The sequence below is a fragment of the Haliotis rufescens genome, unplaced genomic scaffold, assembly GCF_023055435.1.
Source record: "Haliotis rufescens isolate VD_foot unplaced genomic scaffold, xgHalRufe1.0.p SCAF_16, whole genome shotgun sequence".
NCBI classification, from domain to species: domain Eukaryota; kingdom Metazoa; phylum Mollusca; class Gastropoda; order Lepetellida; family Haliotidae; genus Haliotis; species Haliotis rufescens.
In genome coordinates this window covers 4,504,149-4,523,941 of record NW_025963846.1, presented here as the reverse complement: position 1 = coordinate 4,523,941, position 19,793 = coordinate 4,504,149, and the positions used below count along the sequence as shown (strand labels likewise).

General features: G+C 39.7%; 1 protein-coding gene across 1 annotated transcript in view; it reads left to right on the top strand.

The window, feature by feature from the left end:
• Nucleotides 1–14,554, top strand: part of LOC124144297 (dynein axonemal heavy chain 3-like) — a 179,631-nt gene extending 165,077 nt beyond the window's left edge. The window contains exons 79-84 of the mRNA XM_048396807.1: nucleotides 2,256–2,354; nucleotides 3,299–3,574; nucleotides 6,546–6,719; nucleotides 8,037–8,147; nucleotides 8,958–9,018; nucleotides 10,553–14,554. Of these exons, the coding sequence (XP_048252764.1) occupies nucleotides 2,256–2,354; nucleotides 3,299–3,574; nucleotides 6,546–6,719; nucleotides 8,037–8,147; nucleotides 8,958–9,018; nucleotides 10,553–10,698 (867 nt within the window). The 3' untranslated portion in view covers nucleotides 10,699–14,554. The remainder of the gene's footprint in view (nucleotides 1–2,255; nucleotides 2,355–3,298; nucleotides 3,575–6,545; nucleotides 6,720–8,036; nucleotides 8,148–8,957; nucleotides 9,019–10,552) is intronic.
• Nucleotides 14,555–19,793: the final 5,239 nt, after the last annotated feature.

The window sequence follows — 19,793 nt, the reverse complement described above, 5'->3', positions numbered from 1 at the left end:
AGCATTTTATCACTGTTTTAAGCAAACTAAATTGTATTGACGTCAAAGAAAGCTTACTTTTTCCCTGACAACAAAAATAATTGCCTTAACCAAATTCACAAAAGGCATTTCATGGTACCGTATTCGACGTAATAAGCGCCCCACACTAATAAGCGCCAAGGGCGACATTTGCTAATGTATTGGCTAGTGAACAATACCAATTAGCACCCCTTCTGATTGATCAATGTACACAACACTTATTTATTCGCGTATAATACGCACTCGTGTGTTATATGCACCCTTAATAATGGGCAATTAAATTCTGGAAAAATGTATCTCTTGTATATAAACATTTCAGGCTGTCAGCATAAACCATAAAATTTATCTTTCACCAAAATAATATTCTAATAAGAGCCCCCTATTTCTAATTTTGAGGGCGCCCTGGGCACTTATTACATTGAATAAGGTATATGTGTAATTATTTGTTTGAAGTGTTTTGTTCAAATGAGGGTAATTATTTATCACTATTAGGGCTCAATATTTTCATCAGTAAAATACAAGAGCAATAATGTGGTATTGTATAAATTTATGAACACACTTTTAAGCAAGATGGCGCCATGTGTCGTCGTCATAACAACTGTATTTTATCATTTGTCGGCTCATGTCAGGATGAGGTACAATGATGTTAGATAGAAACTCTTTTCATCTCACTGTTCAAAGCGGCGTTTAAACCCGACTCACTCACTTTTCATCTCAGTATCTAGCTAATAGTTTGTATTCAATTCTTGCCTCAACAGTACAGCAACTTCTGTGTGTCTAACTCTTCATCTTGTTTCCTGATCTTTTAACAGCTATTGATGTTTCATATTCTGCATTGTTGCATGTTTTCTGGTGTATTTACTAACCACTGTGAATTGTCCTGCACTTGCTGTAGAAACACTGAATTACAGAAGGGCACCAGTGTTGTCACAGAATCTTAAAAGACTTGAAAGGGAATTATCTTATAGGCCTACATCTATTCACAAAGAAGGTTTCACTTAATCTGCCTGTTTTGCTGGAACCTCTTCCTAATGCCAAGGTGACTCTTGGTCAAAATAGGGCCCATGATACTCAAAACAGTTTAGTCAGTTTAGTGTTTTTATTCTGGGTCAGAAAAGGTCACAACCTATGTCTCACCATTTGGATTCTGGGTCAGAATAGATCTCCAGTTCCTCATGAATGTCCCTCAATGGGATTCTGGGTCAGAATAGATCTCCAGTTCCTCATGAATGTCCCTCAAGGGATTCCGGGTCAGAATAGGTCCCCAGTTCCTCATGAATGTCCTTCAATGGGATTCCGGGTCAGAATAGATCCCCAGTTCCTCATGAATGTCCCTCAATTGGAATCTGGGTCAGAATAGGTCCCCAGTTCCTCATGAATGTCCTTCAATGGGATTCCGGGTCAGAATAGATCCCCAGTTCCTCATGAATGTCCCTCAATGGGATTCCGGGTCAGAATAGATCCCCAGTTCCTCATGAATGTCCCTCAATGGGATTCTGGGTCAGAATAGGTCCCCAGTTCCTCATGAATGTCCCTCAATGGGATTCTGGGTCAGAATAGATCCCCAGTTCCTCATGAATGTCCCTCAATGGGATTCTGGGTCAGAATCGATCCCCAGTTCCTCATGAATGTCTGTCAATGGGATTCTGTGTCAGAATAGGTCCCCAGTTCCTCATGAATGTCTGTCAATGGGATTCCGTGTCAGAATAGATCCCCAGTTCCTCATGAATGTCCCTCAATGGGATTCTGGGTCAGAATAGATCCCCAGTTCCTCATGAATGTCCTTCAATGGGATTCTGGGTCAGAAAAAGGCTTGACTTCATCATGAATGCCCCCACTACCACCCACCCATTTACGAATTCTCTTTCTTCAAGTATGTCTCTTCCCACTCCATCCCCCCTAAACTCCTACTGAGATTCTGGATCAAAATTGATTTTCAATTCCTCATGTGTGTTCCCCAGATGGGGGTTTCAGAGACAATGTGCCGGTGTGTGTCCAGTAATGACAAAGAAAGAAAAATTCTTCCACAAATTATGTTGCATAAGTTGAATAGGATCATCAAAAAGATCAAGTCAATGAGGCTAAATGTAAAATGTATCCATGTTCTAAGTTTTAAATGCACAAGTCACCCTGCCAGATGAAATCATTCTGTAACAGATGGTGAAAGGGATTCAGGGGTCACTGCAAAGTTCACTAAATGTTCACGTGTACTGATTTTATGATCCTCATTTTGCCAGACATCAGGGGGAGGTAAGTCATCACAGGAGATCATTGAGGACCTAGCAAGTGACATCCTGTCTAAGATACCCCCTGACTTCAACCTGGAGGACGTGCAGGTGTGTATACAAGCTGTAGTGTTCAGGTTAGAGTACCTGTATGAAAGTGTGTGTTAGGCAGTGTCTAAAACTCAGCAGAGTAAACTGACCGCCTCAAGGTCCAGAACATTTGAAAAACTGTCGGTCCAGTGGAAAAACTGGAGGCCCAAAGATTTTTGCTGAAGCAGGGAGACACTCTTGCAATATAAATTACAAAACAGAACCAGTCATGCTGAAGCTTTTACTGTTATGACTCCAAGTTCCCAGAGACTCTGGGGTGATAGATGAGCCTTCATTTATCAAGGAAATCATCTGCATGTAAAACATCTTTGCTACTACAAGTTAAACATCATTTGAAAAGTCTAATCCTACTGTTTATGAATATGACAGTTATGTTTATCACATTAATTAAATAATACTTAAGGGCCTGCTGAAATTTAAAACAATCAGCCTGAAAACAAATCTGTCGGCCTCTGTACAAGTCATGGTAGTCATGTTAGCGAAGTGTTGTGTGAAATAGAATGTAAATTGGATGAGATTTGTTGGTTGGTTGGTTTGTTGTTTAACGCCGCACTCAGCAATATTCCAGCTATATGACGGCGGTCTGTAAATAATCGAGTCTGGACCAGACAATCCAGTAATTGACGCAATTGGAATCGATGACATGCATCAACCAAGTCAGCGAGCCTGACCATCCGATCCTGTTAGTCACCTCTTATGACAAGCATTGTCGCCTTTTAAGGCAAGCATGGGTTGATGAAGACCTATTCTACCCCGGATCTTCAAGGGTCAAATTGAAGCTTATAGATGATTTGAATGAAAGGTATAGAATTTGGTCTCCTGTTATCATATTCAGTCTTTAAATAATGAGGCTGCAACCCTAAGTAATGTAACCCTCAATTAAACACATTTTACGGTCAGTAAACTTGTACGACAGTGACCAAATTTCTCACATCTTTTCCCAGAACAAGTACCCTGTGCGATACGAGGAGTCTATGAACACAGTGCTGGTGCAGGAGCTGATCCGCTTCAACCGCCTCATCAAGGTGGTGCGACAGAGCCTGCAGGACATCCGCAAGGCCATCAAGGGGATGGTGGTGATGTCGGCCGAGCTGGAGGATGTGTTTGATAGCATGATGGTGGGGAAGGTGCCTGGCATGTGGGCAGCCAAGTCCTACCCCTCTCTGAAGCCCCTAGGCAGCTATATCACAGATCTTCTGGCCAGGCTACAGTTCTTTAAGGTAAATCATGGTGGGCTGTCAGTGGGCTTCAACTCAGATTCTGGCATCAGTAGGGCGGTCGGGTAGCCTAGTGGTTAAAGCATTCACTCGTCACGCCAAAGACCCGGGTTCGATTTCCGACATGTGTACAAGGTGTGAAGCCCATATTTCTGGTGACCGCCGCTATGATATTACTGGAATATTGCTAAAAGTGGCGTAAAACAATACTCACTCACTCACCCTGGCATCAGTATGTCAACAAGTCTTCATGTCAGTCAGCTCTCTGAGAATATTCAGCACTCAGTTCTACCTGGCAGGATTTTCAGGGGACATGGGTAACCCATGGTGTACAGCACACAGGTAGGGGGTACCAGTAACTTAATGGAGGTAGGGGGTACCAGTAACTTAATGGAGGTTGGGGGTACCAGTAACTTAATGGAGGTAGGGGGTACCAGTAACTTAATGGAAGTTGTGGGTACCAGTAACTTAATGGAGGTAGGGGGCACCAGTTACTTAATGGAGGTTGGGGGTACCAGTAAGTTAATGGAGGTAGGGGGTACTGGTAACTTAATGGAAGTAGGGGGTACCGGTAACTTAATGGAAGTTGTGGGTACCAGTAACTTAATGGAAGTTGTGGGTACCAGTAACTTAATGGAGGTAGGGGGTACCAGTTACTTAATGGAGGTTGGGGGTACCAGTAAGTTAATGGAGGTAGGGGGTACTGGTAACTTAATGGAAGTAGGGGGTACCGGTAACTTAATGGAAGTTGTGGGTACCAGTAACTTAATGGAAGTTGTGGGTACCAGTAACTTAATGGAGGTAGGGGGTACCAGTTACTTAATGGAGGTAGGGGGTACCAGTAACTTAATGGAGGTAGGGGGTACCAGTAACTTAATGGAGGTTGGGGGTACCAGTAACTTAATGGAGGTTTGGGGTACCAGTAACTTAATGGAGGTAGGGGGTACCAGTAACTTAATGGAGGTAGGGGGTAACAGTAACTTAATGGAGGTAGGGGGTACCAGTAACTTAATGGAGGTAGGGGGTACCAGTAACTTAATGGAGGTAGGGGGTACCAGTAACTTAATGGAGGTAGGGGGTACCAGTAACTTAATGGAGGTAGGGGGTACCAGTAACTTAATGGAGGTTAAAGGTACCAGTAACTTAATGGAAGTTGTGGGTACCAGTAACTTAATGGAGGTAGGGGGCACCAGTTACTTAATGGAGGTAGGGGGTACCAGTAAGTTAATGGAGGTAGGGGGTACTGGTAACTTAATGGAAGTAGGGGGTACCAGTAACTTAATGGAAGTTGTGGGTACCAGTAACTTAATGGAGGTAGGGGGTACCAGTAACTTAATGGAGGTAGGGGGTACCAGTAACTTAATGGAGGTAGGGGGTACCAGTAACTTAATGGAAGTTGTGGGTACCAGTAACTTAATGGAAGTTGGGGGTACCAGTAACTTAATGGAGGTAGGGGGTACCAGTAACTTAACGGAGGTTGGGGGTATCAGTAACTTAATGGAGGTAGGGGGTACCAGTAACTTAATGGAGGTTGGGGGTACCAGTAACTTAATGGAGGTTTGGGGTACCAGTAACTTAATGGAGGTTGGGGGTACCAGTAACTTAATGGAGGTAGGGGGTACCAGTAACTTAATGGAGGTTGGGGGTACCAGTAACTTAATGGAGGTTTGGGGTACCAGTAACTTAATGGAGGTTGGGGGTACCAGTAAGTTAATGGAGGTTGGGGGTACCAGTAACTTAATGGAGGTTGGGGGTACCAGTAACTTAATGGAGGTTGGGGGTACCAGTAAGTTAATGGAGGTTGGGGGTACCAGTAACTTAATGGAGGTTGGGGGTACCAGTAACTTAATGGAGGTAGGGGGTACCAGTAACTTAATGGAGGTTGGGGGTACCAGTAACTTAATTGAGGTTGGGTGTACCAGTAACTTAATGGAGGTTGGGGGTACCAGTAACTTAATGGAAGTTTGGGGTACCAGTAACTTAATGGAGGTTGGGGGTACCAGTAACTTAATTGAGGTAGGGGGTACCAGTAACTTAATGGAGGTTGGGGGTACCAGTAACTTAATGGAAGTTGTGGGTACCAGTAACTTAATGGAGGTTTGGGGTACTAGTAACCTAATGGAGGTTTGGGGTACCAGTAACTTAATGGAGGTAGGGGGTACCAGTCACCTGTCATGAAACTAAATATGCACAATTACATTGATAACATGCAGGGGTTAATAAAACACTTGTGTTTTGCACTCAAGTACACTTAAAGTATAATTAGTTGATGATAGTTCAATGTCTAGTACAACCCATTTTAATGCTGCCATTACCAAATGAAGAACATTTTGACTTATTGCTGATGTTGTCAACCACTCCTTTGTTGCCAATGTGTCGCCAATAATCCAGTATGTCTACAAACTTGCTTTTAGATTGAGGGATATCTGTGAAATCTGTGTCTCATGGCAGCTAATATCTGTAACCCCATCTTGTATTGAGGTACAGTCATACCCTGCGATAACACAGGTCTCGGTTCCAATTATGGAATGTCTCTATTCCAATTATGGAATGTAGGTCGGGTGATAGTTCAACTAACGAGGACACGAATACATGCATGTGTATGCACACGTGAGGATGTATGCGCATAAATGTTACGACAGAAAAATTGATGTGTGTTTGTGAGAAAAATAAAAATGTATGATGTTTTTTTTCTTTTTTTCTTCGAGTATGATCAATCTTTTGTACAAGTTTAGGTTAACTACTTTGACTGCTGCTACTGCTGGGACCCTTAGAATGCAAATATGGTAACATATACATGTATAAAATGTATAAAATAATTTTTAACTGCTTGTTACTTAGATCAAGGCTAATTTACAAACACCTCGATGACTGGACGTTCAGCCATTTTCTGAATGAAGCCATTATGCATGACTTTCTCGACAATTAAGCCAGTTAAACACTATTTCAGACTGTATAACTGTATGTGTTCCAGGACTGGATATTTAGTGGCATCCCGACCGTGTTCTGGATATCAGGGTTCTATTTCACGCAATCTTTCCTGACTGGGGTGCTGCAGAACTACGCCCGACGCTACAAGATACCCATCGACCATCTTGGATTTGAATTTGAAGTCACCAGTCATGAGAATCTCATCCAAGCCAAACCCGTAAGACAGTTTGTGATAAAGGGAATGTAGAACTTGATTCAGTATTTCATCAGGGACAGTGGGTAGTCTAGTGGTTGAAGCATCACACCAAGTCATGGGTTCTATTCCCAACATGGTACAATGTGGGAGTACTGTGGTATTTGCATGGGAACTATGTGTTAGAAGATGATGGACAGTATAATGTATAGTTAAATGAAACAATGGGTTGTATTTATGAGTTGGGTTTTAACAATACATTTTCTATTATAAGGGTAACCCTATTTTTCAGGGCATTATCATTTGTAGAAGCACCAGGTCTTCCATTAACTGCCCGACGAAGGAGTGCAGTTGAAAAAACCGAGGGCTTCTGCTAATGATAATGCCCTGAAAAATAGCGTTACCGTTATTATAGCTAAAATGGATGGAATTTTTTATCAAATAAAAAGAAACAACAATATTGGGTTTGAAACATTTACTGCAATCAACACGAATGTCACTGACCCACTTTTACAAATATGGAAAAGTCATAGAACAAACCAGTTGACTTCATTATTGAACGTGACGTCACCTATCCTATCCTATGACATCACCTAACAACGGACGTGATAATGGCCTGTCGTCAAGCAATAAGAGGGCATTATCAAGTTACAGTGGCCCACTCATTTCTGATAACACGCGGGCAGTTTAATGATAATTCTATCCATTTTAGCTATAAGAAACGATAAGTATCTTGACAGGAAGGTTGCCATGCAATGCATAATACGATAAGTATCTTGACAGAGAGGTCACCATATGAGACATGATACAATAAACATTTGTTACATTTGACCACTTTCTAAATATGTGTTCATAGCTTTCGGCCATGGGAGTGGGCCAATTTACACTTGTCAGAAGGGTACACAAAGTACGTGATCTAGACTACCTGTTGTCAGACTTTCATTTTTGTGGAAACCTTGGTGGCTGAGTGGGTTAGATCGCTGACTTTGTGTGCAGGCGATAAGGTGCCTCACTCTGGCAGTGTGAGTTCAAATCCCAAACAGTACTCAACCCCCTAAAAGTACGAGAATCTGTACTTTACTGAGAAAGTGAGGTCACCATACAATAAATACATAATACGATATACGAAAACTCAAAATTTGAATCAGTGTAAAATAACAATAGCAAACTCAGACACACTCATTTTAAAACCAAATACCCTGACTTGTCTGTTTGAGCCAGTGGGACATGTATTGATTTGTGCCAAAACAAGACCTTACAACATCTTATCAGTGGAATCATCACAGACCTCTTCCGACACGAGTGATATTCTGCTTGTGTTAAGTAACATTCATGTTTCAGAAAAATGGTGCCTACATCAAGGGTTTGTTCATGGAAGGAGCCCGGTGGTGTCGACAGGTGCGAGTGATTGTAGAGTCACAGCCCAAGATCCTGTATGACCCCACTCCAATCGTATCCTTGTAACCTGTGTTTACTGTTGGACGATTGTTGGTTACTGTGGCTGGGGTAATGGGGGAGGGGTGCCGTGAATGGGAGGGGTGCCGTGAGAGGGAGGGGTGCTGTGAGGAAGAGGGGAGGGGCGCCATGAGTGGGAGGGGAGGGGCGCCGTGAGTGGGAGGGGTGCTGTGAGGAAGAGGGAAGGGGCGCCATGAGTGGGAGGGGAGGGGCCCCCTGAGTTGGAGGGGTCCTGTGAGGAAGAGGGGAGGGGTGCCATGAGTTGGAGGGGAGGGGTGCCCTGAGTTGGAGGGGTGCTGTGAGGAAGAGGGGAGGGGCGCCATGAGTGGGAGGGGAGGGGCACCCTGAGTTGGAGGGGTGCTGTGAGGAAGAGGGGAGGGGCGCCATGAGTGGGACGGGAGGGGCGCCATGAGTGGGAGGGGTGCTGTGAGTGGGAGGGGAGGGGAGAGGAGTAGCGCCATGAGTGGGAGGGGCACCGTGGCGGTTAGGGGCTGTGAGAGGGAGGGGGGCCGTGAGGAGGGGGGAGGGGGAGGGTCAGCATCAGTGGAGTGAAATATGGTAAAAAACAAACAAATGCTTTACTTTGCCTAAAAAAAAAATCCTTCTTGTTGGTTTGTATAATGACTGACATAAACTTAAAGATTATTGTTGATAGATCTGTAACCAAGTGATGAACAATATCAAGCCTGAGAGAAAAATCACACAAGGGCCTGTGAGGGCATCACCTATTGAAACTATTATGTATGCCATATGCGCTATATTTAATATGTACGGTACATCACAGTTTAATTCCTTAAGTTGATTCAGATCTGGTTAAAACCAGGAGAAAAGTCCCAGTTTGCAGATGAACTGACATATTCATGTCCAGGTGAGTTTCTTCAGCTGGCAGCAATGATGTCAAGACATTGAGTTTTCTGAAAATAATCTTTAATATTTGGAATACAAAGCAATAAATCTTAAATGTGAGTTACTTGATCCACCAGTTTAGGGTCAGTATCCTTTCAAAAAGTATTTGAAGTTCAGGCTTAAAAAAGTAAAAGAATTGGTTTTCAGGCAATGACTTTAGAAAATATAGTGCAGGCAGGAGGTGTTTTTTGTTTGTTTGCTTGTTCAAACTAGTATGTAACCAAATAAACAGTTTGGTACCATTAACCTGGAAAGGGCCTCCCTACATAAACAAGCATACAAACTCCTATTGCTGCCATGACCATAACACGAGATGCACAGTAAAGCAGTGCCCATGTAAAGGGAAGTAACTGCGTGCTTTATTGGATCGCATTAATGTTTTTGGAAAATGGCAATAAAAACAAAACATGCGGCATACTTAATGATGATGAGGGCGGTACCTGAGAACCAATACTATTAATTTTTAAGCCTTATCAACAAAAGATTTACATCAATACAATATTCCTCAACAATTTGAAACACTTGTACCATTCAGAACGACCTTTCGCGAACTTTGACCGAACACTTAAATAACTAACAAAAAGTCGACATCAGCCAATTAGAAAGCAGCTTTCTCGAGGTTTACGGCACTCGTTTCAACCTGGCGACTTCCATTTCAGACTACACTTGAAAAATTTGTTGACACAGTTCTCGATTAAAATTCTGAAAACTGAACACATGAATATTCCGGAAGGTTTAATATATGGTTAAGATTGTAAGTCAGTGCTTCCCACATACTGTGCAATGCCTCCTCCGTTCAAATGTCCACTCACGGAAACGAGAGAAAGACGATAATTTTGACGGAATCAGTCATACGGGCCGTAACTGTCGTTCGGAATACGTTTTCAAAGTTGCATGATTAGAAATCACATTCCGACTGTCACTTTCATGATCTGGTAAGCGATGCTTTGATTGGTCGGATGAAAGGTCGTTCTGACGTGACCCGTAATGGGATGTCCTCAGATCTTTGTTTAGCGATAGTGAGAACTTAGATCTGATTTGAAAGAGATTGACATGTAATCAGTTTGGGACATAAGGAATATTCCTATCAAATGTTGATTGCTGTATATTATGACGTCAATTAACTATTTGATCCATTAGTACATACAAGAGTTTTTCGTATCTAATACCTTCTGTGTGTGATAAACTTGATTATATACCTTGAAATTTAGAGCTTATATTATTACATCAATGATTGAGATTGATCGTTTTGAAACAGTGACATAGTACCAGATTTTGTAATGCTCTTGAAACAGTCAACAAGACTACTTTGATTGAGACACTTTGTTATCCATTCTGCTACATTGTATGAGCACATCGTCCCAGCATGCAATGCAACTTCCACTTGCTTAAAACAACAGCCCGTTACACAAGGTGATCTCAGTGCTATGACTACCGTAACTCCCATATTTTAACATTGACTTACCACATCACACATGACATGTGTCTGGTTGCAGTGTACAAGACAAGCGCGAGGCGTGGGGTGCTGTCGACTACCGGTCATTCCACCAACTATGTACTGACCATCGAGCTGGCCACGGACAAGCCAGAGAGTCACTGGATCAACAGGGGGGTAGCGCTGCTATGTCAGCTCGACGACTAACAATGTATTTACCATCCAGCTGGCCACGGACAAGCCAGAGAGTCACTGGATCAACAGGGGGGTAGCGCTGCTATGTCAGCTCGACGACTAACAATGTATTTACCATCCAGCTGGCTTCGGACAAGCCAGAGAGTCACTGGATCAACAGGGGGGTAGCGCTGCTATGTCAGCTCGACGACTAACAATGTATTTACCATCCAGCTGGCCACGGACAAGCCAGAGAGTCGCTGGATCAACAGGGGGGTAGCGCTGCTATGTCAGCTCGACGACTAACAATGTATTTACCATCCAGCTGGCCACGGACAAGCCAGAGAGTCACTGGATCAACAGGGGGGTAGCGCTGCTATGTCAGCTCGACGACTAACAATGTATTGACTATCCAGATGGCCACAGACAAGCCCGTGTCACAGAGGGTAGCACAGCTGTGCCAGCTCCACGCCTAAGCAACATACCAAGCTTCATCAAAATGATGTCTGGAAATAATGAACCACTATATTGCTGCAGCCACACTGATGGTGACTTCTCCCAACATGGAGTGCTAGAAGTGTGGCAAGCACAGACATGTGTATCCCAGGCTTGTGGCACTACTTTTTGTGTTAACCTCGGGACTAAAACTAGCTGCTGACATACAGGGTGATGATTGGACATCTTGGTCAGCAATCAGTCATTCTCAGGAGCTATTTTGGACACTTGGTCCCCATTTTGTTGGCTCTCAACATGAGTACTGGTGTCTACTCTATGCCAGAACCCACTCAGTCATCTGTCTGGTGTACAAGGTACAAGGATTCCTGGAGAGCAGCGACTGAGGTTAAGCAGCACATGGACAGATGTTGTGTGATGAATGTTTATCTGATACTGAAAATATTAGTGTAAAATCATGTGACCATGAATATGAACTGCAAGAAGTATTATGTAATCATTATGTCAAATTAATACTGCAAGAAGTATTATGTAATTATTTGAATACTGCAAGAAGTATTATGTAAATATTATGTCATATTAATACTGCAAGAAGTATTATGTAATTAATGTCAAATTAATACTGCAAGACGTATTATGTAACTAATGTCATTTTGATACTGTAAGAAGTATTATGTAATTAATGTCAAATTAATACTGCAAGAAGTATTATGTAATCATTATGTCAAATTGATACTGCAAGAAGTATTATGTAATTATTTGAATACTGCAAGAAGTATTATGTAATTATTATGTCATATTAATACTGCAAGAAGTATTATGTAATTAATGTCAAATTAATACTGCAAGACGTATTATGTAACTAATGTCATTTTGATACTGTAAGAAGTATTATGTAATTAATGTCAAATTAATACTGCAAGAAGTATTATGTAATCATTATGTCAAATTGATACTGCAAGAAGTATTATGTAATTATTTGAATACTGCAAGAAGTATTATGTAATTATTATGTCAAATGAATATTACAAGAAGTAATATGTAATTAATGTCAAATTGATACTGCAAGAAGTATTATGTAATTATTTGAATAGTGCAAGAAGTATTATCTAATTATTACTTCAAATGAGAACTGCAAGACATGTTCTGTAATTTTTTTGTCAAATTGATACTGCAAGACCTGTTTTGTACATATATTAATACTGAAAGAGGTATTATGTAATTATTTGAATACTGCAAGAAGTATTATGTAATTATTATGTTAAAGTTATAGTGCAAGGAGCTTTGAGGCTGACAACTTTACGCAATTGTTGATTATGTATTTATGTTGTTGTTTCCATTTTATATTGACGTTTTTTAATAGATTTTACACTTTTTTATTATTTGTTATGATGAAGTATTTTCTGTTATGCCATGCCTTTGTAAGCAAATGATTTAATCATGATTGTCACATTTGGGCATGATGGAGGACATAGTAGTGGCCTGCTCTTCACAGAGGGGACTTGAATCAAGTCTATGAACAAGTACGGCCATAGAGCTCATAAGGATTTCCGTTAGCTCCATAAAGTTAAATCGTCTTAAAATGTAAAGATAATGTAGTTTCGGTGAAAGGGGTTTCAGTGTATTTATGTTTCAAACATAAAACATGCACTATTTAGAGAATAATCAACGAGCTACAAGGATTATCTGCTCCGAGTAAAGGAATGGCATTAATACGGAACCTTTTGTGAGGATACTTCCAGCATTCATTCACGAGGGACCAATAATCCATAAATCCTCATATCGAGTAGATTATTCTATATATTAAAAGTCGACATTTTAATATAGAAAATGAAGAAAAAACAAAGTCAGCCCTACAGAGAAACTTAACTGAAGGCGGCCTATTGTTCAGATGACGGAATGTAATCAATTTGTGACGTCATCAACAATGAATGATGTCATATCGTCTTTTCTCAGCAATGAAGCAAATGGCTTCAATTGACCAATCAGCACAGAGAATTGCTAAAATGCATTTGTGAAAATATCGGGAAGTTATAACACAATCATTCTACCCTTATGGGAAATATTTAGGCTCTATATCATTACTAGATTTGGGTTAACAAATGAATCTTTAATGAATCATGTACCGTCTATGTACCATGTACCAGGCGAGTATTTCGTACCTAGAATTTTGGGGCTTTCAAGGGGGCCGTCTTATACACAGGGTTGAAGAGTTTAAATCAGTAAATCATGTCTAGTGTTTTTTATCTCAAATTTCAAATTTGTATTGACCAAGTCTGAATTTGATGATGTAATTTTTTTCTGCGGAAGACAAACACGTTTTTATTGCAAATGTGACGCACTTCATTCCGGTTTGCTTTTAAGATGGGGTATATAAATTAGCATCGATTTTGAAGGGTTGTACAGGGAGGTTGCCTTATACGTGGTGTCGCCTTACAGACAGCGATATACGGTACAAGATCAGGTCTTACAACACTGGAACAATTGAGTTTGGGCTCATTCAGTATTACATTACTCAGTGAAATGGTCTGGACAAACAGAGGTTCCAGTGTAGTATTCCTCTCTATATATGCATAGGTATCCTCAACAGTTATCGTTCTGAATGTTGAGTTTCCATAGTAACGGTATGGATTAATAGAGTTTCACTTAATCAAGATTTGTAAATTGTATTTTATAGAAGATGTTTTCCTTTAGCATATTATGTTCTTACTGTCAAATTAGTTTGGTTATGTACACGCAATCACCATCTGTTTTATCTGATCGATATATTCCCGGGCATCGTAGATTGTACCCCTGGCAGGAAGATGAGATATCACCTATTTTTACCCAGAAATTTTTCAGGGATATCTGTCAGTGATAGTGAGTGAATTTAACCAATCTTTTAAGAAGCACAAATGTTGGAATAATAATCAAAAATCATCACTGACAGCTAAAGACGAATAGACTCTGTTGGCATGATATAAATGTCCAAAATAATCAAATACCAAATGTACTACCTCATATTTTTGGTGAAATTTGATATTCATTAATGATTTCACACCAAAAATGTATTTCATAATTTTTACTTCATAAATACGTTATGGTTTCATTTCATCAATTTATGAGCGTGAGGACGCTTCTCTCGTTTCCCGGACTTAATATCAATCTTTGTATGGATGCAACTGTTTCTCTCACACTCTTATTATTCTGTTAATCATAAATTATTATTAGGCAGGCTGTTGTACAAAATTTACATATTTTGTAAATATTGGAAATTTATTTGTAAATGTTACGTTTAGTGATTTCATATTCGACCAATGAAGGACATCAGTCAATCAAGGACCATGTTTCCTCTCTTAGAAGTATGCCCCTCATAAACTTCACAGACCCGACCATTAATAGAAGGCAGCTGTTAAAGAACAGCCCTTTTTGTATCAGGTATCACAGAGAGGAGAAAGTTTGGGTTGTCAGTGTACCATAAAGTTTATTGAAGTAAGCCTAACTTTCTCCTCTCTGTGATACCTGATACAAAAAGGGCTGTTCTTTAACAGCTGCCTTCTATTAATGGTCGGGTCTGTGAAGTTTATGAGGGGCATGCTTACTTCAATAAACTTTATGGTACACTGACAACCCATATTCCAGACGGTACTCTTCCCAATCATCCTGTGTCAGGAAATTCTAAATTAACAAATCAGCATTGGTAATGTCCCTTTAATTACAATTTGACATTCGCAGGAGTAAAGTCGTCAAGACAAGGTTTCTGGTATGGAATCAAGAGATTTCACTATATTCACTATATAGTAAGGAGAAATATAGCCTAGTTCTTATTTCGAAACCTTACCGCTCTGCCATGTCGAAAATCGTAGCGTTATGTAAAGGCAGCTCTTATTTGAAGAAATGCAGTAGTCAGGGTAGTGTGTCCGTTTGTGATTTAAAAAACTACCAATTGGACTCCTGAGATGCCAAAGTGGATTAAGTGCTCACCTTGCTGTAGGCCTCAGTTGATGCCCATGGGGATATGGTGGTTCACCTTTTTGGGGTGTTCACGCTCTAATGTATGTGGTAAATTATTTATTTATTATATTATCTGTTAACTTTGTAAATATATGTATCTGTTATGTAGTACCTATATTTTCTTTGTTATGCTGTCACGATGATAAGTAGGGTAAACCTCTGTCACCGATTTATTAAGATCAAACAATATGATATAAGCTGTATGAAATTATTCATAGCATTAATGAATCTTACTTGCTCCATCTGTAGAGATTGACAAGACTTATATCTTCATCAGTTTTTATCCCCCTTGCTTGTATATTTATAGCAGTCTTTATGCCGATTCAGCAATACATGTGCCTTTACGCCTACTCATTTGTTTAATCTACTCACAAAAATACAGTTACAACATGTACACATATGTATGATATTCATGTCATGCCACATACCGTATTCGACATAATAAGCGCCAAGGGCCTCTCAAAGTTAGAAATAGGGGGCTCTTATTAGTATAAAATTTTGGTGAAAAAAGAGAGTCAAAAGATCGTAAATTTCGTGGTTTATGCTGACAGCCTGAAATGATACAAAAGAAAAGTCTGTGCGTATTAGACACAACAGATATATTTTCCCAGAATTTAATTGCCCATGATATGGGGTGCATATAACACACAAGTGCGTATTATATAGAATAAATAAGTCTTGTGTACATTGATCAATTGGAAGAGGTGCTAATTGGGATTGTTCACTGGCCAATATATTAGCAAATATCGCTTTTGGCGCTTATTAGAACGGGACGCTTATTACGTCGAATACGGTAGTTATGACAAATGCCATGTAAATATATATACTGTCCTGTGTATCTACCACTGATGCACTTGCGGACCCAGGGAGGGGGTACGCATCCTCCTTTTTCCAGACACCATGTTAACAGCGCGATCGGAGGTCACTTCATGACTGATGTACGACGTGCACACACACACCCTCGTTTTCATAATCCTGGCTCCACATCTCTGATGTTCACACATCATGTAGCTTATTGAATGTGCTTCGTTTAATGTAGTAAGTTCTAAGTATATCTTTAGTGCAGTCCGTTCCAAGTATATTTAGGTTCATTTTGGAACATATTACCTTTTTTATTCCTATTCTTACATAAACTGGTACATTTTCAGGAAAGAGAGATACAATGTTTTGCATAGTTGACAAGGCCAGAACAATTTTCCTGTTTTAGGGGTAACATGGCATAATCTATCTACATAGCATGGAGGACACTCCTGTTTTTCCATCATATGCAATCTAAATACTTACAATATGCATTATGTACATTGTTAGAAAATTAACGGATGAGTAGTAGGTATATACAGAATCTCACGTGTGTGTCTTTTGATATCATCTGTATCAACATGATTTGATAAAAGTTTAAAATTCCTGAGGTTTGCGAGAATTTTTAGACATTTCTCGTCGAGTGATCTCATCTAAGTGATATCTACACTGGAAGCCAGTTTTGGATGATACATATCAGTGTACAAACTGAACTGCCCAACAATGGAGGAAGTTGCATATCAAGACTACTTCCAAATCAGAGTATCTCAAGGTTTTGATATAGGCATCAAACACATAAATATTGATGAAAGTGAAGTCGGTGCAGTTGGTGCAGTTGCATTGTTGATGTGATGTTTGGTATTTCTACTCTAGCGGTTGTTTTCTCAATTACACATTGCACCTATTCAACAGCATGTGTAGTGTTCTCTGACTCTGAACACTCAAGCTCCTCACAGCGATAGCCCGTTCGTGGAGCTCTCTATACTGTAGCTGCCACCAGTCATAACTTCCCACTGTGATAGGTGGCCACAACCATGCTTGGAGTTGAACTCGCCAAATACACTTATCGCTGCTAAATTACTTTCTTTGTTTGTCAATTTGAATTTCTGTTTCCTTAAAACTATCATGTAATTGATATAGTAAGAATGTAAGGGAGAAGTTGGTTGATTTTCCATTAGTCTGCAATCTCGAACCAATCTGATTTTTAAACCAACAAAGTAAATTCATCTGGAAAACATGGTCAGTCGTAAATGTTTTCAAAATGAAATATGATGGCATTCCCAAAGACAAAAACAAAAGTATAAACGTTACTACATTTGGGGTTAGAGGGCAAATTTCAAGATTCTTGGAAGCTTGCTGAACACTCGCCTAAGGGAGATAACTCTCATAATCTTTATATTTACCCATGGTATAATCTTAGCAATCTGTAAACCTCAAATGAATAAGATGTACAGGTCATTGCTAGACACTAGTTTAGATTAGAGATAGAACATATATTAAACAAGAACATTACCCAACTCTGGACTGTAGACTGTTGTAAGATGTAGTGATATATGTACATAAGGTAAAATAACATGAATAATTTACATAGGATCACTGTCTGATTGTAAATACAATATTCTCTTGTCTCACTCAGGACTAGCTGATCTGTGATAACGCTGCTGTGATCTGTGACTGCATGTGATAACTAATGATATCATCATTGGATGTTTGTATAAACATGTGATAACAATTGATATGATGTAATAAACAGTGATACTGTTGTATGTTTGTATCTGTGTGATAACCAATCATGTCTCAACGCAATGGTTATGCTGCTCTTGAAACAAGTTTTATTACTGTCAATCATTTACACTTGCAATAAAATCTTTTTTTATGCACCTGGTTTTGTTTTGTCTTATATGTTATGAGACCGCCTCCATGGTTTAGTGGTAGAGCATCCTTCCGGAGACAGAAGGTCCAGGATTCGATCCCCGGCCGCGTCATACCAAAAGACGTTAAAAGATGGTACTTGTTGTTACCCTGTCTGGCACTCGGCATTAAAGGGGCTAAAACAAGGACTGGTCGGCTCGGAGTCAGTATACTGTGTCTGTGTGGGGTATTCATGTTAAACTGAGCCATGGTATCTCAGTGGGCTAGCACTATAAATTGGCATCAGTCCAGACTAGTACAAGCAGCTACACACACACACTATATAAGTACAATAATCTTAGAGGCGACATAAAACCCCATTTCACCTCACCTTGTATGTTGTGCACTATAATATCAATAATTGAGTAATCTGGAGCAATAAGAGATATATCACACTATAATGGCTTATATTTAGGTTAGCATGGTTAAATTGTATACATATTTCTTTTCTCTGACAAACATATATCTTTCTCAAAATAAGAATTATGAATCAAATTAAAACGTGTATACTTTTGTGATTACATACAAACATAAGGTTTAAAATATAAATATATTTTTTGTCATTTCACACAAACATCAGATGTAAAAAAGGTGATGAAGAAACTGCTTGGGTTAAAAGTTCTGAATTGCCAGTCCATGAGTTACCTCCCTTCCAACATCTCCCAACCGTGGAGATTTTTGAAAACTTACTTCCAGTTACAGCTACATCTAGCTACTTTGTAAACTTCTCTGCCATGTTTTGCTTTTAATATTCAGATGTTGATCGTCAGTGATATGACTAGTCATGTTTCACACAACACCCTAACCTCTGTAAATGTAGGAGTGTAAATGTAAGAAATGTTGTGTCTGCCAAATTCTACACTTTACAATAGAGGAATATAGTAAACTACGGTTATAACAAACTCAAAGGGACCACTAATTGTAGTTCGTAATAACCGTAGTTCGTTATAAGCATATGTACAATTACAACAAATGTCCGGGACTAAAAAATAAGTTTGTCATATCGGTCAGTTCGTTATAAGCGTGTTCGTTATAAACGTAGTTTAAGGTATAGGGAAATCAGGCGCATTTATGTAATTCCCTCAATAGATAAACATGGAATGACAATTAACTGATATGTTGTCATGGAGCACTGTCATCAGAAAACAAGGTAACTATGCAGTCATAGCATAAAGAACGTTGTGGTGCTACTCACATTCACTTTTGCAAAGGCAATAAGCAACCTGCCGTTGTAAGGGAATTAATTCGTTAAAATTTGATATTTAACACCCTATTCTTGACAATATGTCTTTAAGCCTACAATTCACGACTTCACTGCTTCATTTTGGTGATAGAATGATGTTGATATGTTGTGAGATATGTCGTCAAAGGACTCACGATACACGACAGTTTGAGCTGAGCAGTGAACACAAAATCATACCAGTAAACATCCTTAAGCTGGCATGTCAACAAGTTAGCAGAGTATCAAGCTGAAATATACTACTCAAAAGAAGTTAAGGAAAAGAGTTAAAGCATTAAAGAGTAGTATAATACACTAATTTAGGGGAAATAGACATCCTTCAAAAACAAACCAACATCCAAACTGATATATATACATGTTTAATTTATGTTCCATTTGTATGTAAACGCCGAGATTGATGATTGTGATACGAACATGATAGTCTAGATATGACAACATATTTACATGTAGCAGCTGAACAAGTACTTATCTATCAATGACACATGTTACACGCTGACTTGCATATATATTCCTAAAATGCATCATCACATCTCAATGTACAGTCATATATAACATTAATGTACAGACCAAACGTCAGTGCAGAGACAGGGTGTCTGAAACTCAAGTTATCCGATCTGAGACAACACGTCTTCTATTCTACTGCCAGTAAAAGGTAGTAATGAGGCTGCCAACCCCCTTTTGGTATGTGGCTTTGGTTGGTTTGTTGTTTTACACCGCACTCAGCAATATTCCA